At 36.5% G+C, this 26066-nt stretch overlaps 3 protein-coding genes across 6 annotated transcripts; 1 reads left to right on the top strand and 2 right to left on the bottom strand.

Moving 5' to 3' along the window:
- Nucleotides 1-2777: 2777 nt before the first annotated feature.
- Nucleotides 2778-12800, bottom strand: scn1bb (sodium channel, voltage-gated, type I, beta b). Of its 3 annotated transcripts, none has more exons than XM_067411487.1 (7): nucleotides 12709-12800; nucleotides 11469-11630; nucleotides 8644-8810; nucleotides 8162-8399; nucleotides 6611-6752; nucleotides 5404-5475; nucleotides 2778-3542 (listed from the first exon to the last, which is right to left on the bottom strand). In XM_067411487.1, the coding sequence occupies exons 2-6, from the start codon at nucleotides 11521-11523 to the stop codon at nucleotides 5409-5411; spliced, it is 669 nt and encodes a 222-aa protein (XP_067267588.1). In that variant the 5' UTR covers nucleotides 11524-11630; nucleotides 12709-12800; the 3' UTR covers nucleotides 2778-3542; nucleotides 5404-5408. The 3 variants fall into 3 exon arrangements, with proteins under 3 accessions (XP_067267588.1, XP_067267587.1, XP_067267586.1); XM_067411486.1 differs by lacking the exon at nucleotides 12709-12800 and adding an exon at nucleotides 11734-12021 and having other exon boundaries at nucleotides 11469-11655; XM_067411485.1 differs by lacking the exon at nucleotides 12709-12800 and adding an exon at nucleotides 11734-12020.
- zbtb22a (zinc finger and BTB domain containing 22a) lies at nucleotides 12145-18820 on the top strand. Of its 2 annotated transcripts, XM_067411482.1 has the most exons (4): nucleotides 12145-12513; nucleotides 12786-12993; nucleotides 15919-16534; nucleotides 16641-18820. In XM_067411482.1, the coding sequence occupies exons 2-4, from the start codon at nucleotides 12787-12789 to the stop codon at nucleotides 17225-17227; spliced, it is 1410 nt and encodes a 469-aa protein (XP_067267583.1). In that variant the 5' UTR covers nucleotides 12145-12513; nucleotide 12786; the 3' UTR covers nucleotides 17228-18820. The 2 variants fall into 2 exon arrangements, with proteins under 2 accessions (XP_067267583.1, XP_067267584.1); XM_067411483.1 differs by lacking the exon at nucleotides 12145-12513 and having other exon boundaries at nucleotides 12736-12993.
- A 137-nt stretch (nucleotides 18821-18957) lies between these two features.
- On the bottom strand, nucleotides 18958-24553 carry tmem65 (transmembrane protein 65). The gene is made up of 8 exons (XM_067411488.1): nucleotides 24378-24553; nucleotides 23997-24217; nucleotides 23161-23205; nucleotides 23017-23084; nucleotides 22718-22772; nucleotides 21555-21597; nucleotides 21322-21427; nucleotides 18958-21237 (listed from the first exon to the last, which is right to left on the bottom strand). The coding sequence occupies exons 2-8, from the start codon at nucleotides 24208-24210 to the stop codon at nucleotides 21115-21117; spliced, it is 654 nt and encodes a 217-aa protein (XP_067267589.1). The 5' UTR covers nucleotides 24211-24217; nucleotides 24378-24553; the 3' UTR covers nucleotides 18958-21114.
- Between the last annotated feature and the right edge of the window lie 1513 nt (nucleotides 24554-26066).

Consider the following 26066-nt stretch of genomic DNA (forward strand, 5'->3'; position numbering starts at 1 on the left):
CGCGCGCACCCGGCCGGCACAGCGCGGTCCAATGAGTGGACTGATCGATACGAGCTCGGAGGAGCAGAAGTTAGTCAGTGAAGGTGGTCTGTGGCTGGAGCTCAGGTGAGATATTATTAGTTTATCCTCTGAGCACCATCACTCCAGTCTTCAGTGTCACGTGATCTAAAGAAGATCACTCTGATATGATGATCTGAACATTTCTTATTTCAGTGAATCTGTTCAATAACAGTCATTTTTATTTAAGGATCAGGACTGATCTGGATATATGACAGAGTTTTAGAAGTCACGGGAATGTATTAAGTCATGGAATTTAAAAAAAAAAAAAAAAATATATATATATATATATATATATATACACTTAATAATGTCAAGTAATTTATTGAACTCTGAAAAATTCTGGAATTTAATTATTTCAATGTATTTATAATTATTATTTTATTTCATTATTATTATGAGATAATATATATATGTTTATATAAACATTTAATTAAATTAAAATAGCACCTAGTTTTTGTAAAATAAAGATTATTTCATTTATAAATATCTTATTTCATTATTTTAATTAAATATTATTATAATATTGAACATTCTAAAAACATAATTATTTCAATTTATAATTATTATTTTTTTATTTATTTTAATTAAATATTTGTTATTGTAACCAAATATAATATATATTTATATAAATGTTTAATTAAACTTAAACATTCGGAATTTAATTATTTCAATTTATTTCATTTTAATTAAATATTACTATAAATAAAATATATTTATATAAATATTTAATTTTAATAGTTTCTGTAAAATAAAGCTTATTTCATTATTTTAAATATTATTATAAATATTGAACATTCTAAAAACATAATTATTTCAATTTATTATTATTTTTTGTCTTTATTTTAATGAAATATTTATTATTGTAACCAACTATAATATATATTTATATAAATATTTAATTTTAATAGTTTCCGTAAAATAAAGCGTATTTATTTATAAATATCATATTATTATATTTAAATACTATTATTATTAAGTTTTTGAGAATTCTGAAACTTAATCATTTCAGTTTATTTATTATTGTAATTAAATAATTATTATAACCAGCTATATGTATTTATATAAATATTTAATCAAATTGTCACACCTAGTTTCTATAAAATAAAGCATATTTTGTTTATCTTATTTCATTATTTTAATTAAATATTATAATATTGAACATTCTAAAAACATTATTTCAATGTTTTCAAAATTATTTTATTTCTTTATTTCAATGAAATATTTATTATTCTAACCAACTATATAAATATTTAATTAAATTAAAATTTTTAGAATTTATTTATTTCAATATTTTAATTAAATATTATAGATAAAAAATATTTATATATCTAATTTTAATAGTTTCTGTAAAATCAAGCTTATTTCATTTTTAAATATATTATTTAATTACTTTAAATATTATAATTATTGAACATTCTAAAAAACAATTTCAATTTATAATTATTTTTTATTTTAAAGAAATATTTATTATTGTAACCAACTATAATACATATTTATATTTAATTAAATTAAAATACCACTCCTAATTTCTGTATAATAAAGCATTGTATTTAAATATTAAGTTTTTGAGAATTCTGAAACTTAATCATTTCAGTTTATTTATTATTTTAATGAAATATTTATTATTATAACCAGCTATAATATGTATTTATATAAATATTTAATTCAATTAAAATGCCACTCCTAGTTGAATGAAAGCGTGTGAAGCTGCAGCAGAATCATCATCATCATTCGCTCGAGTGCAGAAGATCCAAAGAACGGGATTTTGTGCTGAACTGAAACTGTGGGATCAGATCTGTTCATCACAGGGACACAAACCAGCAACATCCCAGAATTCATCAGAACACACCAGTGTTTGTGCTGCTGTTTCCCTCCAAAACGACATCACTTCCTGGAGGATGGTGTCATTCAGGAACTGAATGGATTTTAAGACCAACACTGAGGGCAGAGGAAATGAAAACAATATTCCCAGGAAAGAAGAAACTGGTGATTAAAAGAAACTGAGTTTGTACTGATGAGAGAATATTCAGACGTTTAAATTCATCAGGTGATTCAGACGTGAAGAACACACACTGAACGTAGTGCACTACATAGACAGCTTCTTCAGGCAGCTCACTAGTGTGAGGAGTGATGACTGCACTGCTGTATACACCGGCTCCGGGAACAACTGCGGCAAAACTCTGGAAATAACTGAATACTTTTGATTGATATGGATTCAAGTAATTAAAATTATTTAAATTTGCTTCACACTAAATACATTAAACATGATTTACATAGACTGTGATTAAAATAAATTAATAAAAATATGACTTAATGAATACAACTGATTAAAATAAATAAAAATCAAAGTTAATCAATAGTTTTGATAAAAATAAAATACATAAACAACTAAAAAGCATTTAATTAAAATAAATAAAACATGATTTAATAAATAACTTTGATAAAAACAAAAACAAATTTAAATAAAGTCTATAAATCCTAACAGTAATAAAATGAGCAGAAAAGAATAAAATGATGAAACCAAAACTAAATATTGTCCAAACAGTATATTTATAGTATTAATATTATTTCACAGTAATAATCTGGTCTTTTTCCATAAAATGATCATATTTGGGCTCAAAACTACAGTGAAACACACAGTATGATTGAGTTTTGGAGCATGAACATGTGGAGTTTAATAATCATTCATAAATATTGTTCATTTTGTGTTTTTATTAAAAATCTTGCAGCTCATCAGAATATTTCATGCTTACAGAAAATATGCAGAAGTAAATAATAAAGGATTCTTCAGTGGTGTCAGTGTAACGTTTATTAAGAAATACCTGCTAAATCATATTTGTTATTCAGGGTTACAAACAGAAATCACAGTCACATGATTCATTTCTCCAGCTCTGCGTTTCCCAGCATCCACTGCTGCGTCCCCCTCAGAAACGCTGGTACAGCAGAGCAGGGCTGTGATTGGCTGGTTCAGCGAGAGCAGGGCTGTGATTGGCTCTTGCAGTGTGGGCATGCATTAAAGCTGGAGATGACGAGCGATCGTATGTCTTAATGCACTTACCCACAATGCACTTCAGCACGAGGTAATCGCTATCAAACATTGTTCTGCTACATTGGAGGACGAGGTTATTGTCATGATTATACAACTATAAGCTGATTATACGAGTTTCTCTGATTTACACATGAACTCATGCAGTCGCAGCACTGCACGGCCTCTGCTTTAACTAGAATATTAATATTTATATATGTCTGTATGTCTGGATGTGTGTCGACTCCTGGCTCTTCACTGACCTCTAGTGCAAAATCAAAGTATTGCGCTTTTCTGTTTCAGTGAGAGTGATGCGGTCGATAGAGGAAGAGTTTCTCCGGTCGAGTCATGCATAGCGTCATGCGGAACAGAGGATCGGATCGACCAGTGGAGGTGAAGAACAGGTACAAACACAGGAGCCGGAGACAGACAATCAGAAGAGGCTCCTGGGAAAAACCTGCAGACCAGAGAATCAGACCAATCAGAAGAACACGCTCAGAGCTTCAGCTAACGCTCTCTCAACGTTGAACAAACGTTCTTCCAGTAACGTTAAAAGAACGTTCGTTCAAAGTTATCTGTTCTTTAATAACGTTCTCAAAACATTATTTATACATCGTTCATGAAGCCTTTTTTAAATGTTGCTACTTGTTTCAGAGAACATTCAAAAGTAACGTTCACATCATGTTTGAAGAATGATACAATGGAACGTTCTGCTAACGTTCACATAACCGAGAACAAAAAGTTTAGAACATTTGAAAACTGGACATTTAACTTTCATACATTCAGTTTTCATAAGTTAACATTAGCAAAACGTTCTTAGAACATGCAAATTAATGTTAACAGCATGTTAATTCATGTTAGCAAAGTTCTAAAACATGTTAATTCATGTTAGCAAAGTGCTAAAACATGCTAATTCATGTTAGCAAAGTGCTAAAACATGCAAATTCATGTTAGCAAAGTGCTAAAACATGCTAATTCATGTTAGCAAAGTTTAAAATATGCTAACAGAATGCTAATCCATGCTAACATGCCAAGTTATTCTAACAATGTGTTAAAACATGTTAACAACATGCTAGTTCATGCTAACAATGTCATGAAAAATGCTAATGTATGCTAGCAATGATAAAAATGACTAGTAACATGTTAATTCATGTTAATCTGTGCTAAAATGTGCTAACAGGATGCTAATCCATACTAACATGTTAAATTATTCTAACAAGGTGTTAAAACATGTTAACAACATGCTAGTTCATGCTAACAATGTCATGAAACATGCTAATTTAATGCTAGCAATAAAACATGCTAACAACATGTTAAATCGTTAGCAAACATGATAAATCATGTTGACATGCGAAAACATGTTAGAAAATGCTAATTAATGTTAGCAAGGTGTGCTAAAACATGCTAACAGAATGCTAATCCATGATAACATGTTAAATTATTCTAACAATGTGGTAAAACATGTTAGTAACATGCTAATTCATGTTACCAATATGTTAAAACATGTTAACAGAATGTTAATTAATGTCAACATGTTAAATTATTCTAACAATATGCTAATGCATGTTAATAACATGCTTACTCATGTGAGTAGTGTTAAATCATGCTACCGATGTGTTGAAACATGCTAACATGCTTAATCAATGCTAACAATATGCTAATTCATGTTAGCAAACATGCAAAGTTATGCTAGCAATGATAAAACATGCTAGCAAAAAGTTAAATTATGCTAACATGTTAAATTTTTGGTAACAATGTGTTAATTAATGCTAACATATTAACTCATGCTACAGATGTCCTGACCATGCTAACAACAAGCTTAGTCAATGCTAACAATGTGCTAACTCATGTTAACATGCTAATTTATGCTAGCAATGATAAAACATGCTAGCAATATGTTAAATCAAAGCTAGCAACATGTTAAAACATAAAATTATGCTAATTCGTGATAATGTTAAAACATGCTAACAACAATGCTAAATCATGTTAACATAGTGCTAAAATATGCTAGCAGCATGTTGAATCATGTTGTCAACATGGTAAAACATGCTAACAACACGCTAATTAATGTTAACATTGTGTTAAAACATGTTAATTCATGCTAACACCATGTTATCTAATGCTAAGAATGTGCTAAAGCAAATTAACATGTTGAATCATGCTAGTAATGTGTCAATTCATGCTAATTCATGTTAACAATGTGCTAACAAATGATTAAACATGCTAGGAAGCATTTAAAACTTTCAGACAAGGCTTTGTCAGTTTGTCCTGACAACTTTCGTTCTAGTTTTTGATTCCCGTCGCTGCCGTTGTCTCACCTGTGTTATTCAGCGACCTGCACTCCGCCGCAGTTGTCTTTGCCCTCAGACGCTATGGCTAAATACTCCGCGCTGCAACACAAACGCAACATATGTTAAAGTCTGAGCTGGTTTTAGTCTTCGGTTCTGCATCAATAACGATGACGTGAGCCTGTATTCAAAGTCTTTATATCACTGCAGAATCTAACTATAAGGGCTGGGTATGACACTGTTTTCACGATTCGATTCGATTACCATTCATGTGCTTTCGATTCGATTGCGATTATTTTGGATGCAGTATTTCAGTTTCAGCAAATGGCAAATTTTCTAGAGGAACAAAATCTCTCAGCTAATGCTGTAAACTACACATGAGAGTCAGCTGGTGCTACTGTAATAATACTGAAGATTAAATTAACTTATTTATATACAAACACTTAAATTACACTCAATGATGTTTTTATTATAAATAAAGTTTAGAATTACATAATCATATTTCTACTCCAATTTGTTTTTTTGAAATATAAACATTTAAATCACGGCTGATTTATTCAAACATGCATTAAATATTGAAGAACATTAAAGATTATAATGAATATGTGACGGTTCATAGCTATATTTATCTTTCTAGAGTCACTTTTCTAGCTGACTAATGAGTTTATGGTCACTGAATATGTTTTTCTGAGGTAAATGTGACGTCACGTGACATTGAAGCTGTTTTATTGAGGTTGAAGCACTGATTGAGCGATTACACGAGACATGATACGGATTTCAGTAAGTTGTACTGTATATTTTAACATACCTTCAGATGTTCATGTTTATTTCGCTGTAACTTGTATTAAAGCGGAGGAGAGGATGATCACATGCTTCTCTTTAACTGAGGCGCTAAAACGATCCGTCACGCCACATTAAACAGCGCCAAAACGGTATTTATTTTCTGAATCTCATAATAAGATAAACGTTACTTGAGACTTTGCTTCATATTAAAAGTAACAAAGATTATTGTGATTTATTGGATGGGAGGAGCTACATATTCTGCTCATTCATCCACTGAAAACAGACTAGACTAATCGATTCTTGGGATTTAAGAATCGATATCAGTTCGTAAAAATGAGAATCGATTAAAATCGAGAAATCAATATTTTTTACCCAGCCCTGGTAACTATAGTATCTGATAAATCAAAACACTTGACACTTCAGTTCAGCACAGCTGTAGCTCACAGACACTCACGCGCTGGCTCTCAGAGCTTCCTCTCCAGCGGCGGCGATCTTCCTGTAGCAGTAGATCATCTCCACCAGCAGCCAGAGCTGCAGCCCGATGATGGACACGTACATCATGACCTCCGACACGATGGACGCCGTCCCGCGCGTGGCTGAAACACAGACGCTTACCGTGACGCTTCTGCCTCATTCTGACAAATCAAACTCATTTCAGAAACTTCGCCAGCTAAAATTGATTTTGTTCATATTATTCTGTTGAAAGACAAACATAAATCGTGATGAAAGCCAAAATATTAAATGTCACAGATGAATATTCACCGTTTTGTAGAACAGACCGATTTCATTTGTGATTGAGCCAAATTATAGGGGTGTAAAAATGACTTTAGAAAGACGGCAGCTTCATTATTTTATTTTTACACAGAGTTCGGTGGATCTATTAATGAAATCTGTTGACTTTATCAATCATTGTTGCAGTATATGCCAATGATGACGGCTCAAAAATGGGGAAAAGCACTTTTTTCATGTTCTTTCCAAAGTTTGAATGTCTGTAACTCAAGAAATATTAAAGATATCACAATATCCTTTTAGATTTTGGTTCTTAACAAATTATTCTTTGGATATCTTCATCTTTAAAGCTCTATATGCTTCATTCTAGAAATATGAGGATCTCAATGTGGCTCCAGGAGTAAACTGTTGAATTTGAGCCATTTTCAGTGGTTAAAAAACCAAACGTTGGCCACGTTGCATACAGCCGATTCTTGCCCTTAACTACTGATACTGATTATATGTAAAGAGGAATGACTGAAGAACAAATAATGTTGAAAATAGAAATGTATCTTTCCTGAAACAACTGCAAAAGAACAGAACATTACTGAGAGCCAAAAATACTCTTTTCCAAAGTTTGTGAACCCATAACTACAGAAGAATTAAAGATCTCTCAGTATCCTTTTAGATGCTGCTTCTTAAACTTTTCTTTTACTATCTCCATTTTTAAGGCTCTATATGGTTCAATCCCAGAGATACGAGGATCTCAATGTGGCTCCAGGAGTAAATTGTTAAGTTTGACCCATTTTCAGTGGTCAGAAACCAAATGTGGGTCACTTTGCATAAAGCTGTTACTTTTTTTTTTTTCATAAAACGTTCCCGTCTGAGGACAAAAATAGTCTTTTTCCAAAGTTTGCATGCCTGTAACTCAAGGAGTATTAAAGATATCTCAATATCCTTTTAGATTCCATTTATTAATAAACTTTTCTTTTCGCATCTTCTTTTTTAAGGCCCCATTCAGCTCAAATCCCGAGACAGGAGGATCTCAATGCGGCTTCGTGTGCAGATTCAGTGGTTATGAACCAGGTCATGCAACTGCAGCTGATTGTATTTAAAGATGAATATTTCATATTGTGTTTTTCTTCTTCATTTATGCATTTCTTTCACCAGAAAAAAAATCAAAATCAATGACCAAAATCAACATGGAACCTGACAGAAGTCATGCGTTCCAGGTTGAAACCTCAGCAGCTCCCGATACCCATGGCGAAAGCACCGAGACGCCACGTTCACGCTTTACCTTTGGCCACCACAGTGAGGAACACCTCCTTCTGTTCGATGGTGGAGAACTCGTAGTGCTCGTAGCTGAGGATGCGGTTGAAGATGCAGCGGTAGACGCCCGAGTCGTTGAAGGTGACGTTCAGGATGTCCACAGACGCGTCCTGAATGTCGAAGGTTTTCCTGCTGCCGTGCCACTCCACCCGATCCTGAAAGCGCTCGTCGACGATGTTGGACACCTGTCCGTCATAACTATAAATCTGTCCCGAGACACCAAACCATCAGAGACAGGAAAAACATCACGTCGTTTGACTTCAAGCGTCAAAATCCCCATTAAAGTCTGCTAACAGCTGCAGTCTCTGCATTACATCACAAACACCCAAACCTGCAGCGACCTCGTTTGAATACAGTTTGCAATATTAGTTGGATAATATCTCATTTATATCATATGATCTGCGTCTTTCATCATCACGTGATCAAGCGTCTCCATCAGACGACACTCACGTGAATGAAGTCGTCCTCTCCTCGCGCCTTGAAGAGCCAGTCGACGGTCGCCGTGGCCTCCACCTCTCCGCGCATCTTACAGGAAATGCATCCCAGCTTGAAGCTCCGGCCGGCGACAGCCTCCGTGTCCGAGTCGACCTCCGCACACGCGCCGCGGCACACCGACACTGCAGAAACAAGATCACATGATCCACAGAGACCAATCACCATCATCCTCACAGTCAGAGCAGCCTCATGTTGTTACATCATTGCTTTCTTTTCTACTGTACTGTTAGATTCTATTCAACCATTTTAATACATTTAGTGTAGTCAAATTTATTTAAATGAATTTGTATTTTACTTATTTAAATCAAATGTTTATATATGTTTATTTGAATCAGATTTATTAATTTATCAAATTTTAAATATTTTTTTTTATATACATCAAATATTGTTTATTTTAATCATTTTTAAATCAAATTTATTATTTATTAAAATGTATTTCTATTTTACGTATTTATTTTAATTAAATGTTTTTTGTTGTTTGACATCTAATTTTATGCATTTATTTTAATCAGATTTATTTATTTTATTCAAATGTTATTTGCTTAATATTTATTTACATCCAATTTTATGTATGTATTCATTTGATTTATTAATTTATTCCAGTCCTTTTTTCAAATCACATTTATTTACTTTAAGGTTTTAGTTATCAAATACTATTTATTTTAACCATTTTTAAAATCAAATTTATTACATTATTATTTATTTAAATTAATTTGCATTTATTTTAATTTTTATTTTAATCAAATGTATTTAAATTAATTAATTTTCTTAGTTTTTCTATTCAACAATTTTAATACATTTATTGTAGTCAAATTTATTCAAATAAATTTCTATTTTACTTATTTTAATCAAATGTTTTTGTTTATTTACTTATTTACATCTAATTTTATGTATGCGTTTATTTGAATCAGATTTGTTATTCATCTAAAAATATATTTAATCACATTTTAAATCAAAATTTTTTATGTACTTATTTTTTTCAGTAGATTTTATCCATGTATTCATTTTAATCTAATTGATTTTATTTAATCAATTTTTAAATCAAATATTATTTTAATCATGTTTAAAATAATAATCAAATTTATTTTAGTCGTTTCATTTATTTAGTTTTTTTTAGTTTACCGTTACATCCCTGTTAGATGTTTTATTTATTTAAAGCAAATTTTATTTTTTCAATCAATTCATTGTATTTAAAAGTATATTATTTTAAATGTTTTATCAATTTATTTTAATCAAACGTTTTGGTTTTTTTTTTGTACATCAAGTATTATTTATTAGTGGCGGACGCTGCGTCTGTGATTAAACGATCTCGTCTGAAACCTGAGATAAATAAAACTGTTGACAGCAAAGTTATCGTTGAAGATGAATTCCTTAATTTTCTTGCTGTCAAAATTAAGACTGATTCAGGATGAAATTGTCCAGTTTGATTCTGATTGGATCAAAGAAGGTTCAGTCTGAATGTTTCTCATAAAGGGCCACAGAAAGACGCTAATAACAAGTGATGAATGATTGTGGCGAAGACATTATTAGGATGAGTTTCCGTCAGTGTCCTCGACGGCGTTGATGCTTGAAGGATGTGCTGAGCTCTGTTATGAAATCTGTAAACAAGTGTTGAATGTCAAAGAATTTAGTTTCAGATTTCCCAAAAGTTAAGGGTTGTAGATGACATCATCATGTCCTGTCTGTAAGAGTGAAGCACATTGTGTGGATAAACGTTCCTTCTTTGCAAAAAAGTGCATGACAAAAGCGCTTTCATTCGTGAGAACCACATCTGTTTTGGATGAAAAGGGCATCTCTCTAAAGACTGCAAAAGACGTCATGTCTGTGGCACATGTGAATGAAGATACACACATGATGTGAACTATGATAATAAAATAAATAGAGATGCAGTAGTGCACTGGTCATAAATCCAAACGTCTTTATTCTGTACATGCAAACAAACTGCTTTATAATAATGTCATTTGTGTGGAAATATTGACGACGTCTAACACAGACACACGCAAGGAGGAGAACAGAGGAAATACTCAAGCTCAGTGTTCAAGAAATATAGGAAGAATAATATAAATATTGAATTAGGGTTGATATGAATGTGTCTCTGAAGGGAATGTCTTCTGGAAGGATTTTCCTCTTATCTCCGTATAAAGTAGAAGCCTATGGAAACACTAGCGCCACCTACTTCGTTAATCTTGAAATTACACATTTATTTAAATTAAAAACAACTTCTCATGTGCATAAAATGCAGCGTTTGCCTCTAATATCAAAGAGTACACATCTTTTTTAACAAATAAACAAAACATCTGCAAACAGTATCAGAATCTGCCATGAAGAATCAAAATAGGTGCATCACTCATAATAAAGCATATACAAATGTAATAGTTTTTTCGCTGTAAAAACAAATGAACAGTGAAATAGTTTTCTTGCAAATTAATTTGTTGTTTATATGGTTAATATTAATGCAACTATCTAAAAAAAACTATGCAAAAACTAAGTTTTATTATTATTTTTATTAATTCGGCCCGCACATGGTTATTTTTTTCCAATCCGGCCCTCAACCTAAAATGAGTTTGACACCCCTGTGCAAGTGATTTATTCATCATTCATCAAATATTTATTCATTTTAATCTTTTAATTTAATCTAATCTAATCAAATTTATGTGAGTTTAATCCTTACAGATGTATTTTTCCTCTACATTTCCCTCCAGCACTCCCTGATAAAGAATATACATTTGATTAAAATGAACTGATGAAGAATAAAACGTGATTTAAAACAGCAGACTCACCTGAGAGCGCGCAGAACACACACAGGAGCAGCAGGCGTCTCACACACTCGTCCATGATGCTCTCTCACACACACACACACACACACACACACTCTCTCTCTTCTGTCGCTCACTGACGGGTCTTCATGTTCTGAGCGGTTCTGGAGCAGATGTTCTGGAGCTCTGATGATGCACAACAAACACAGACCTGAGATCAGCGTTTACAGCATCTGAAGGAAACATGCACGCATGCATATTCATGTATTAATATATCTGCATCACTCACTGTAATCGCGCAGAACGTCAGTGAATCTGATAATCCTCACGCATCAGACTGATGTTTCTGGTCCTGGTCGAGTTTAAGCGCCATTCTGAGCGGCTCGTTCACGCGTTCGCGGAGTTCTGACGCTCGGACTGATGCATTGCGGTAAAAATCCCGGGCCGCGCGCGCAGCCCATCCGAACCCGCGGTGACGTCACGACGTCAGCCCCTTCAGTACCGAACTCAAACACGATTATTTACATTAAACTGATGATTATTAACTCAAATAAATTGAGTTTTTCCCCTTCAAACCATTTTATACCACATCCAAAAATGATTTTAAAGCATATATTTAAGTTAAAATACGCTCTAGAGAGATCTATATCTAACTGACGTTATATTAATAATTTATTTATGGTTTATCAGGGTTGTGATCGTCTCTTATTTATTATTTTCTTACAAACAACCTTTTTATTAGAGGTTAGTGAACTTCAGACGGACTGCAGCACTGCTCCGCTCATGAATATTAATAGCCACGCACGAGATCCAGTCGCGTAACGTAATTAATATTCATGACCCCGACCTCTTTTGCAGCAGGATTGGCTCACAGCAGCATGCACCTGATTCTATTCCATTCTATAAACATATTCAGCCATTTTGATTTCATTAATGCGAGACACTAGTGTTTTTGGTCGTACATATATGAAGAATATATAAATAAGTACTGTTTTTTAGGAGGGGCGTGTCTTCGGGAAGGGGGCGTGTGTCTCTCTTCCGCAGCAGAGCTCCATCACAGTGAACGCAGGTGAGATTATAAACATTCATATTTTGTTTGCATTGATCAGGATCATAATCTACTTATACAGACGGTGATTATATTGTGAAGCAGATGTTTGATGTAAACACACGTGATCGTCTAATCGCGCTCTGATTAGATTATGATCTAGTCTGCGGGCCTGAAACCGAATATAACCGGAGAAACGCGTGTTTATGTCAGTACCGGAGCGGTTCTGCTGCTGCTCTCTGATCAGGAACTCTCGTCCTCTTCCGCGGTCACGGGTGTTTTTCTCCCCGCAGGATGGAACAGATCCTCGGCCGCGCCAGCGCGCCACCCGGCCCGGTCCTGCAGGTGTGTTTCCCCAGCGTGCGCGCGTCGGTTCTGGAGAATCTCAACCGGCAGCGCGAGGAGGGTCAGCTGTGTGACCTGTCCATACAGGTGCAGGGTCAGGTGTTCCGCGCGCACAGGTGTGTGCTGGCCGCGTCATCCCCGTATTTCCACGACCAGGTGAGTGCGCGCAGCTGACATCATCACACTGATTTTACATATGTAAACCTTCTCATTTGCATATTAATGACTGTATTGATTTTGAACTTTGATTGACATCTTGACCCTCCCAGCTCTCACAAGGTTCTCTCAACGTTCTTCCAGTAACATTAATAGAACGTTCGTTTACACTTATCAGAAATAACGTAATGGGAACATTAAATAAACGTTCTTAAAACATATTTTTGTTATCAAAGTGGCAACATAAATCCACTTTAGTTACTAGTGCTGTATTAATTCATATGCTGAAAATACTGTATAGTGAATATTACATCAAATGTAACATTAAATACATATTCTTATGATTTGTGTCATACGAAAAGATACAGTCTTTAGTAACTGTAAACAACCCAATAAATTCATTAAATGTTTTGGGAATTTAAGCTAGATGTTATTAAAGGGTTAGTTCACCCAAAAAATGAAAATAATGTCATTAATTACTCTCCCTCATGTCGTTCCACACCCGTAAGACCTTCGTTCATCTTCAGAACACTAATTAAGATATTTTTGATGAAATCCGATGGCTCAGTGAGGCCTGAGCAATGACATTTCCTCTTTCAAGATCCATTAATGTACTAAAAACATATTTAAATCAGTTCATGTGAGTACAGTGGTTCAATATTAATATTATAAAGCCACGAGAATATTTTTGGTGCGCCAAAAAAACAAAATAACGACTTATATAGTGATGGCCGATTTCAAAACACTGCTTCAGGAAGCTTCAGAGCGTTATGAATCTTTTGTGTCGAATCATGATTCGGAGCGCCAAAGTCACGTGATTTCAGCAGTTTGGCGGTTTGACACGTGATTCGAATCATGATTCGACACAAAAGATTCATAATATCTTAATTTGTGTTCTGAAGATGAACGAAGGACTTACGGGTGTGGAACGTCATGAGGGGGGAGTAATTAATTACATTATTTTAATTTTTGAGTGAACTAACCCTTTAAGTTTTTAAAAACATTGTTTTCAGGAATTCAAATTCTCAAGTTTTAACAATCTTAAAGGGATAGTTCACCAAAATATGAAAATTATCCCATGATTTATTCACCCTCAAGCCATCCTAAGTGTATATGACTGTTTTTTTTCAGACAAACACATAATAATATCCTGGCTCTTCCCAATTTTATAATGGGAGTGAATGGTGGCCGAGATTTTGAAGCTCAAAAAAGCGCATCCATCCATCCATACGACTCCAGAGGGTTAATAAAGGCCTTCTGAAGCTATTTCTAAATTTACAAACTATAATCACTGGCTTCCAGTAACGGTCACATACGAGTCTAAGAGTGACCTCTGACCCGACGCATGACGTAGGATAAAGCTGGGAAGAGCCAGGATATTTTTTAATATAACTCTGATTGTGTTCGTCTGAAAGAAGATAGTCACATCTAGGATGGCCTGAGGGTGAGTAAATCAATGGATAATTTTCATTTTTGTGTGAACTATCCCTTTATGAAATGTTTTGGAAACACAAAATATTCTTAACTTCATTCTAAAGGTGAGACACTACATGTAAAACTGTTGTTTTTCATGGACTGGTTTTGTTTCAGACTAGTGGACGGAAAACATCTAAAATACACATTTAAGTGTTTGTTTTATTGCACTCATCTGTAAAGTGAGTTTGAGTCAAATCTCCACTTCAGCAGCTTCACACACACCAAACTTTACAGGTTTATTCATATCTATATTATCATTCACCTGATTTATACAACATTTTACTCCTAAAAACAGATTTATGGAGTGATAAACAGAGAAATCTAAAATCCTTTCTGTAAAAACCTTAAGTGTGTTAACCTGTCTTCATCCAATGTTCAGATTCCTGTTCTGAAATGGTATGCAAATTAGTGCATGTAATTACTGCCTCATTTGCATATTTAAACATAACATTTCAGCTTATAAAAACTGTGGAAGTATTGTTTTAAGTTAAATCAGCAGTTAAAGGATTAGTTCACTTTAGAAGAAATTAAAATAATTTACTCTCCTCCATGTCATCCAAGATGTTCATGTCTTTCTTTCTTCAGTGGAAAAGAAATGAAGGTTTCTGAGGAAAACGTTCCAGGATTTTTCTCCATATAGTGGACTTCACTGGGGTTCAACGGGTTGAAGGTCCAAATGTCAGTTTCAGTGCAGCTTCAAAGAGCTCTACATGATCCCAGACGAGGAATAAGAGTCTCATCTAGAGAAACCATCAGACATTTTATAAACAAAAATAAACATTATACACTTTTTAACCACAAATGCTCGTCTTGCACTGCTCTGTGATGCTCCACGCATGACGTAATCATGTTGGAAAGGTCATGCATGATGTAAACAGAAGTACCGATCCAGTGTTTACAAAGTAAAAAAAAAGGTAAAACAAGGATGTCGGACGATTTTGAAGTTGGACGAGAAAATTAGATTTTCTCCCTACTTCCGCCTTTCCAACATGATTACGTCATGCGTGGAGCATCACAGAGCAGTGCAAGACGAGCATTTGTGGTTAAAAAGTATTTATTTTTTTTAGTAAATGAGCGATGGTTTCTGTAGATGAGACTCTTATTCCTCGTCTGGGATCATGTAGAGCTCTTTGAAGCTGCACTGAAACTGACATTTGGACCTTCAACCCGTTGAACCCCAGTGAAGTCCACTATATGGAGAAAAATCCTGGAATGTTTTCCTTCATTTCTTTTCCACTGAAGAAAGAAAGACATGAACATCTTGGATGACATGGAGGAGAGTAAATTATCAGGACATTTTAATTCCGAAGTGAACTAATCCTTTAAGAAGTCTTTCATTCTTGAGAATGTTTCGTGAATCTGGTTCTTTAGCAACAGCGAATCAGAGTTGATCTCTCCTCTGTACCGGGAGCGTCTCTGATCGCTGCGGTCGCTTCTGCTTGTGTCCAGGTTCTGCTGAAGAACGTCACCACCGTTTCTCTTCCCTCGGTCATGGACCCGCTGGCCTTCGAGAGCGTCCTGAACTCCGCCTACACGGGGCAGCTCAGCATCGTGCGCGACGACATCATCAACTACGTCACCGTGGCCAGCTTCCTGCAGATGTGGCACATCGTGGACAAGTGCACGGACATCCTCAAGAGGTCGCGACCTCTAGCCCAGGTCAGCCCGGGCGGGGCGACCTCCTCGAGTCATCAGTCGCCCAGCAGCTCCGACTGCTGCTTCGCCGATCCGGAGGACGCCGCGGGCGAACAAGCTCTGGAGAAACGGCCGCAGAGCGCGCTTCCGCCTCTGGCCACATGGAGGCGCCCTCAGCAGAGCAGGTGGAGCAGAAGCACCCTGACCTTCCCCCTCCGAACGGAGCCCGAATGCGGGCCGAATCCGCACGGATGCGCCGTGGCGCCTTTGCCGTCCATCGAAACGGACTTCGCCGCGAGGCACCACATCCGAGTCCGCCTGCGGGGGGCGAAAGAAGACGAGGAGCAGAGGAGGGTGGAGGCGGACGAAGGTGTCGGAGAGCTCGTGGAGGAGCACAAAGTGAGGGTGAAGTGTGAGGAGCACCAGGCCGGTGAGTGGAGCTTCTTCATCACTGCCGTTTAGCTCCCGTCCACCAGGGGGAACATGTCGTCGCCGCCTGTTTCTGACTGTTGTTGTCTGCTCTTGTCTTCTCTCAGGAGGCGTCGAGTCGGACGGACGTCTCAGAGAGAGCGAGAGCGGCCCGACGGACGGCCTGTGGCAGAACCTCGCCGAATGGCCGTCGGACGGCAAACTGCTGGACGAAGACGAGGAGGACGAAACGCTGGAGACCTACGACGAAATCGAGCAGGCGACGGGGCAGATTTCGCAGCGTCCTCTGCTGCAGTCGTCCTCGTCCTCTCCGGGCTCTCCTCTCTCTGCGACGCCCAAAGTCCACTTCTGTCACTGCGGTAAAGCGTACACGCTGAAGAGCATGCGCGACCGCCACGTGAAAATGCAACACCTCAACCTGCGTCCGTTCGCCTGCCCCGTCTGCTCCAAGAGCTTCAAGATGAAGCACCACCTGACCAAACACGTCAAGACGCACGGAGGCATGCGGCCGTACGAGTGCGCGCTCTGCGGGAAGAAGATCGTCTGGAGAGACAGTTTCCTCAAGCATCAGGCTCGCTGCCAGCAAACGTCCGCGGCGGCGTCTGGATCTCAGCAGGACGACAGCGACGCAGCCGGACGAGTGAAGGTGGAGCAGGACGATTATTCGTTACAGGAAGAGGAAATGCTCTCTTAAGAGTGAAGGTTCTTGTAAAAGATGCCATAGAACCACCACTCTGGTTCCCCAAAGAGCCTTTCAGTGAACCGCTCTTGAAGGGATATTTCACCCATCGTTTACTCTCCCTCATGTCCTTCCAAACCTGTAAGACTTTCGTTCATCTTCGTAACACAACTGAAGATATTAGTAATGCAATCTGAGAGATTTCTGTCCCTCCGTTAAACGCCGTTTTGAAGCGCTAGAGAAATAAATATCTTAATTTGTGTTCTGAAGATGAAGGTCTTACAGGTGTGGAACGACATGAGGAAGAGTAATTAATGACAGAAATTACATTTTTGGGGTGAACTAACCCTTTAAGTGTTTCTACAATGATTTTTAAGAACATTCTTAAGACATGAAACCAGTGCTTTTTAATGCACTGCACTGATCAGCTTGGAGAACCTCAATACGAGCGAAATCTGCGGAAATTTTTCAGATGGAAGCTCTTTTCCGCCACACATGCTGTAAAAAAGTCGAAGTTATGGCGTACTAAGTCATAATTATGACATAAAAAGATGAAACTATGACATACTAAATCTAAATTTTAAGAGAAAAGGTTAAATAATTTTTTTTTTTAAATTGACAAAATCTCAATTTTTTTTTTTTTTTTTGAAGTCATAATTTCAACTTTGTCATACTTTCGTAGTTTCAAGTCAATTTAGATTTAAGTCATAATTTCAATTTGGCGTGTCATTATGATTAATTGTTTTTCTTCTGTGGTGGAAATGGGTTTCCATATTTTCACCTCATGCGCGCAGATTCTCACTGGAACGACTGGATTTCGTCAAGTGAAGGTAAACGTGCCGTACCTTTAGTGTGAAGAATTAAAAAAAAATCTTAGGAGCCACACGTTTTTGCAGTTAAAAATGCAAAACGCAGAGCAGTGGAGCAAAAAACAAGCTCTAGAGAAAACTGTCATGTTCTTTACAGTGGAGAAATGTTCTTTTGAGAACGGTTTACTGAATGGTTCTTTAGGGAACCTAAAAATAAAGGTTCCAAAAATTATTTTTCCCACACAGCAGAGTCTGCTCAGAGTACATTTGGTCTCTAAATAGTGTAAATTTAACACTGAAGCAGAGTTAAAATTAATTAAGTGATGACTGAGCGGTAGTGATGAACACCTGCTGTTAACAAGCAGAATCACTGAAGAAAAGAGAAACAAGAACTACAACGGACACAGCCTTTGATGAAATCAACTGAAAAGACATTAAATCTCTCAAGATCTGATTAAACAGCATTACCAGCTTCACAAGTTCTTACTGAGTATTAACAGAGGTTAATGTATAATCACTTAATTCACTTTAACTCTGCTTCAGTGTTGCTTTAACACTATTTAGAGAGGGACCAACAGTACTCTGAGCAGAGCTGATTTAACTCTGGGGATTCTGCTGTGCAGCAGTGCCATAGAAGATTCATTCATTGTAAAGAACCTCTTCGAAGGATAGATTCCATTGATGTTAAAGGATCCCACTAAAGCTTTATTGTTCAGACGTGAGCAGAGATCAGTGTTCGTTCATCTAATAATGATCCTCACATGTAGCAGTTCTGATTATATTCTGGAAGCACTTCTGTGAAATATAAAAGCAGTTGTTTGGTGTTTTCCAGAGGTGTTTATTTACCTCTTCACTGTTTGGTTCTGTTAGTTCTGTGTTATAGACGCCGAACACAACTAGACTGTACATAATCATAATAAAAATAATGCAGTGTGATTTTTATATTGTCAATAAAGGCATTTTATTAAAATCAGTTGCAGTGTGAAACTTCAGGGGTGTTTATTTCATTTATAATTCGGTAACACTTTACAATAAAGGTCCATTAATGCATCAACTATCTATGAGCAGTTTATTTGTTATATTATTAATCTTAGCGTTAGTTGATAAAAACACAGCTGTTGATTGTTATTTCATCTCAGCTTATGTTCATTGTTGATTTTATTAGTAAATGATCAAATTAAGAGGTTATTTTTCATAGTTAGTTCATAATTGTAAAGTGTTACCCATGATTCATCTGAACAATACAGAGTCTGCTGCTAATAACCAAATCATCAATATGAGTTAAAACAACATGCTTCATGTTCACAAATGACATCAAAACTTGTACTTTTCGCTTCGACAGTTCTGTGGTGCCACAAATGAATTTATAAAAGTACAAATATTCCATGTCGTCTCACAAAAATAATCATAGAATTTGCAAAATACTGTAAAATAGTTGTAGAGTACAAGTCAACTACCCAGAGACGGCTGTGCGGTCATTATATACATGAATATATTTATTAGAATGCATAGTGTCCAATAATAGTACGATGAATACATTTCTGGGGCGTGTTTATGTGTTACCCAGAAGTCACTTGAACTACTCAATCCAGAGGTATTTCTGTTCTTCCAGTAACAGACGTGAGTCTCGGGATCATGTGAGGCGCTCACGAGTCGACGTCTCATTATGTTGGCGGTAATGTGTTCAAAGTCGTGTTGCATTGTGGTCTATGGACCTGCCTGAAGTGTACGTATGTGTAGGTCAAAGTCGAGGGGTCGAGGGTCTGTCCAGATACACCAGGGAAGTTCATGAGTGTGCGTCTAAAGATGGAGTTAAACGCAGCCCTGGATGGAGACGATCAGCTCGTGAGCCCAGAGGATCATGGGATTCCCTCACTGAAGCAGTCTGACTCCATCTCAAACACTGATTTAGTTTTTTGATGTTTTAATTTTAATATCAGTTCAGGTTTTAATGATTCGTTAACTTTAATTGAGTTATTAACTAACAGTGAACGTGTTTTACAGCATTTGTTATTAATCTGTCGATGTTAGTTGATAAAAATCCAGCTGTTTGTGTAAGTTCAGTACATTAATGTTAATAAATGCAACTTTTGATCGTTGAGATTAAATTTAATTTAGATTAATAAATGAGGAGTTTTAGTGTATTTGGTTTTACTTGAAGTAATAAACTAAAGGAAATTAAGAAATGCATAAAATAAGTTAAAGTTTTTTATATTTTATTTATTTCAAGTACGGTTTTAGGTATACATTTAGCTAATTTTTATATAAATATATCTGAGTGATGAATGAATATATTCATTGCTTGTTGTGTTCATTTTTAACATCTCTTCCCATGACCACTGAGCTTGAGTGCCACGTGTCAGATGCATGCTGGGAGTGTGAGACGCGAGTGCAGAAACTCTTGTGCTGTCCAGAATAAAACTAGAGCGTTCCAGTTCAGTCAGACTGTGAGAGTCCAGTTCGAGAGGTCAGTAAAACATCGGTGATGGTGCAGATGAAGGCAAACACAGATAAAAATAGAGAACATTTTCCTAATTCACACACTTCAAACTGAACCAACGAACTTCATTCTTCACCAAACGCAAAAACATGCTGCTAAAATCTAAAGAAACAAACCATAAGAGAGGAAATTCTGTTCACATCAGGAACGATAGCTATATCAGCTCCGTTTATTCTGCGGTTTGACTGTGTTCCTGTTGTGGCGATACGAGTTTAAGGCAGGATGGATTCTGATTGGCTGTTTTTATCATTAAATAAAGTGATTCTAACGACGTTGGTTTTGGTTATAGTTGTGCTGAGGACTAACATTCTCTCATCGGGATTACTGAAGCTTCATAGTTATTATTCCTGGTGTAAGCGGACCTTTAAAATAGTGTCATGTGACGAAGAGAAACTAAACTCATGCTCATTTTAACATCTATTCTTCGTCGTTAGATTAAACTTTAACTACTTGCTAATTATTTTGATTTCTACTTCCTACTATTTTATGATTTTTTCATGTTATTTTGATGATGTAGTTTTACCGTTTGATCTTTCGCTTCATTTTCTTTGGCAAAACAAACGCAGTTGTTGTCATGCCGATATAAAAGTGCGTCAGTCTGAGCTCGGGTGACTTTTCTTCTTCTTCTTCTTCTTCTCGTCTTCCTCGTCATCACTGAGGAAGAGCAACGGAAACATTCCCAGAATGCACCCGATGGCGACGCCGATGGCTTTTCCCTGGAAAGAGAGAGAGAGAGAGAGTGAAACCGCTGCGGGTCTACTGAAGCGTCGAACACGTGTGTGTGTGTGTGTGTGTCTCACCATGTGTGATGTGACTCTGGTCTGCCACATGTCCACCTGTCTGGGCGTCAGATCAGGAATCTGCATCCCAAAACGCGCGGCCAGAGCTTCCACATACCCCGCTAACCTACACACACCATCATCATCATCATCATCATTACACGCACACACAAACATAATCCCAAACACACACACACACCCCTAACACACACATCATCATCATCATACACACACACACACACACTAGAGTTTACCCGAGTCCAGCCAGATCCGACACCAGATTCCCCAGAGCCGCCGCTGAAACATTCAAGAACCTCGTCAGACTTTATCACCAATTAAAAACTATTATATTTAATGGACTATATGCACGGTTACTTCCTGGTTGTGGTTAAGCTCGGGCGTTTCCAGTGAACTGTCAGCTGTTCATTCTGTAGTCGCTGTACATCGACACAAAACCATCAATGGTTGACTTTTTAATGTTGTATTCATATTTTAATGCAGTTATCTCATTTACCTAATTTGCCAATAAACCAGTTTTATTGATTTCAATAAAGATGAAGCTATTGGGAGCGTTTAAAAACGCAGTATCTGTAATTAGACAAACACGCGCATTATTTTCCAGCACTTCAAATGTTATTTTTAATGTGATGACCACAAACATTACTTGTTCATCCTTCTGAGATTGTCCCCATTGTAAAACCGAACGTTTAAAAAAGTAGGAAATTCAACATTAGATTGAAATCACTTATTAAAAAATAAAAAAGACAATAATTACCACTTTAACCAGCAGGTGGCGGCAAAGTAGCATTTATTTGCGCATATATCAGCCATTTCCTCTAATCGTTTTTCTCTTCGTTTTTGACTAAATAATAAACATTATAAAATAACTAGGTTTAAAAATACATTTTGTCAATGTGAAGTATGAAATACTCACAGAATCTCCTGAAAAACAATAACTTTTCTTGTGAATGAATGACACAGAAAGCGAGCGCCGCTCTTTATAATGACAGCAGCTGTCAGTCAGAGCAGCACAAGATCAATGATTTCAGCACACTTTATTCAATTGATCTAACTAAAGTGCACAATAAATAGTTAATTTTTGAAGCTTATTTTCACATAAAAGTGTGAAAACTGCTGGTTGAGTTGAATTTAGTCGAGGAGGAACACTGAGGAACGTCTTTATTCATTCATTTATTTATTTATTATGCCGTGTTACGTTTGAATAACTAAATTAATGCTGTGTCTGACTATTTAAGTGACTATATTCTGATTATAAACTAAGCATTACACTACTGATGCTCAACTCACCAGCACATGACTCTCACCGGAAGTTCTCCAGCTGGCTTATATTAATGCGGAAGTTCTACAGAAAATATGTGCGTATAGTCCATTGTGTGTGTGTGTGTGTGTGTAATACCTGCCATCGTTGATATTCCGAGCGTCAATCCGATGGACAGTTCAATCTGAGTGCCCTTAAAAAACAACACAACGTGTGTCATCAGAGATGAAGACAAACACAAGATCTGTAAAGATCAAGACTATATTTAAATGTCAGATAATGAAGTTCTGATATTATCTACATAATCATCATGTTTTTACTTTCCTTTTAATAATAATCAAACAAACTCATAAGTCTCTGTTTGAAAATAAATATTTGTTGCAGTTTGCACAGTTATGAACAGCGATGAAGCTCGAGTGATTGACAGACGGACTCACGGCCGCGATCATGATGGCGTTGTCCAGGAAGCCGAAGCCGACGAAGGGAATGGCGTTGTGCAGCAGAACTAGAGCAGAAGATCCAGAGAAGATCAGAGAAACACCACAAACACCTGAAACAAGCTGAATCTGACCTGAACTCACTGTATCTGAGCTGAGCGGAGGTCAGAGGAGACGATTCTGACGAGTCTGAAACACACAGATGAAGATCTCATTTATAATCGTTAATGTCATGCAGCTTCTTTTCATGGACAGAAACATTTATACCAGGTTTTTATACTCTGATGTGTTTGATTATTCCAGTGGGCGTATTTTTCATCAGAACTGATCACATGATGTTCCTTGGTATCAAAATATGTCTGTTTCCGTCTCTTCAGACATGAGATAATGTGAGATCTGCGACGTTCTCAAGGTGGTCCTCACTGCAGAACACAATATTCAGGGGGTGTGGTCTAGATCCAACTCCTCCCACTTTACATATCATTAAACCCACTCGACTCCGCCCCCTGGATCTCGAGTGTTCTGCAATGAGGAGCTACTGAAATAGTGCAGCTCCAGGTCAAAGGTCACACGCTCACCTCTGACCTTACAACCGTACACACACTGCAGCTCTCGCTCGTGTCAAATAACCCGAGCAGGATGTGTGTGAAGCAGTGATTCTGTTGACGCAGGACTGATTTGTGCTGATAGCGAACAAACACAGGCTGATAATCCGGTTTGAGTGAGAAGAACCGGATCAGAATCACAGAGTCAGTGGAAACAGTGATCTGGACGAGGGAAGGTCAGAATAATGACTTTGAATTCTGTGATTTACATGTTTATTATTAGTGTATAAAGCGCCTTTAAGAAACACATGATGGTACCATCTCAAGGTGAATGGGATGTTATCTGGTCACCCAGTCCGGTTAAGCTGGTTTTGTTGGAAATCACCTCACATAAGCACATACAGAAGCGTTTCAAGGTCTGGTCGGTTCCGTTACCTTCAGCCTTGGACTCGAAGTTCTGCAGCTCCTTCAGTAAGCAGATCCGGGTCGCCGGGCTCAGGCCGTACACGAACTCCCGGGCTTGGTTCGGAAGGTCCAGCTGCTCCGGTTTGATTTTGCGCCGGTGTGTTCCGAGGAAACATCTGTGCAGCTGACCCGGTCCGGGCACGCGACGGGTCAGGAGCGCGCGCACTGAAGCCAACCGGATCATCACAGCACTAAATCAAGACACACCCTATCAAACATGAATGAACGCCAACACACCCTCGACACTAGTTCATATCATAAACAAATAAACAACTGAGCAAAATCAAACGCGCGTGTCACTAAACCAAAATAACCCGCACCCAGAGTGTGCGCGCGCAGCACTAACGTTACCTCACACCGCCGACACCGATTAATAATCCGCTTCCATCCTCCTCTGTCTTCTCTATCGTAAGAATCGGCCGAAACTCCTGTTAGGCTGTTATTTTCGCTCGTGATTCATCATTGTGTGATCAATGACAGTTAAAAAAAGGCGTGAGACTTTCCACACGCTCCGCTGTGACGCGAGCGCGGTGATGCTGCATGATGGGAAATGTAGGCAGATGCGCCATGGGGAATGTAGTTAAAACCTTTGGAAAAGTCCTAATCAGAAAACATGAGTCGGCATAATTTGGAACTTAAGATAAGAACTTAATCATGAATTCATGGTGTGAGTCTTTTACAATGGAAGCCGCAACAATAGAATAAAGTAATAAAATCTTAAAGGTACAGTATGCCCTCTAGCGGAGGAATATCTTAGCCGGAGCTACTTATCTCTGTTTACGTATATGACGAGTCACGCAGGCGCTGTGCTGCTCCGCAGCGGTCTGAAATAGTCCGAATATAAACACTCATTGTAGGCGTGACGTAATGATTCAGGATAAGATAAAAACACGGTTTAGAAGAGAGATTCATGGTGTACTCGTTCAGTGTACATTTATGTACAAAAGGTTACACAGTGTACCTTTAATTACGATGTAAAAATCATAATTGCGACATACTTAGCAATAACTGTGACTATTTTGTCGTAATGACATAAAAATATGACATACTAAGTCATTATTATGAGATAAAATGTCGACATAATGACATACTAAATAATAATGGCATTTAAGACATTTTTAGTTGAAATTAAGATTAAGTCACATTCATGATGACATACTAAGTCATAACTTTCACTTTTTGACAAATTACATAATAAAAGAAAGTTATGACATACTTGAGTCACAAATGAGAGAACATTATAGCATACTGTCGTTATATTATTTAAATTATGAGATAAAATATGACTTTCTATGTCATAGTGTAAATTTATGTCATAATTATGACTTTCATAAATATACATTTACAAAAGCATGATTCTTTTTCTTGTGTGGCATATATATATATATATATATATATATATATATATATATATATATATATATATATATATATATATGAAAAGATGAGAAAAGTCATAATTACGACATATCAAGTAATAACTTCGACTTTGCCATAATAATGACATAAGAAAATAAAAGTATGATTCATAATTATGAGATAAAAAGTGGAAGGATGACATACTAAATAATGATATTAAAATGTTTAAATTGAGATAAGTTGAAATTATTACATACAAAAGCATAATTATGGTTAGAAAGTTTAAATTTAAATAAGTCATAATTATGACATACCAAGTCTTTTCATCCTTTCACTTTTTGACATAAAAAATTAAGTTGTGACATAGTTGTAATTGAGAAATTTCCAAATTATAACGTGCTGTCATGATTATATTATTGAAATTATGATTAAAAAAATTGAATATATGACTTTCTACTTTATTAATATTAGAGATGCACCAATATATCGGCCAATAAAAGCAAATTTTCACACTATTGGTTATCGGCTGATAGTTTAAAAACATTTCTTTCAAATTATGATTAATAATTTAATTCTAATTAATAATTAATTTAAAAGAAGGTATAAAAGGCAGAACTCCCAAACTATCGGTATCACTATCGGCAGATATCACTCTGAATAATCGACTATCGGTATCGGTGC

Source organism: Chanodichthys erythropterus, chromosome 15 (assembly GCF_024489055.1).
Source record: "Chanodichthys erythropterus isolate Z2021 chromosome 15, ASM2448905v1, whole genome shotgun sequence".
NCBI classification, from domain to species: Eukaryota; Metazoa; Chordata; class Actinopteri; order Cypriniformes; family Xenocyprididae; genus Chanodichthys; species Chanodichthys erythropterus.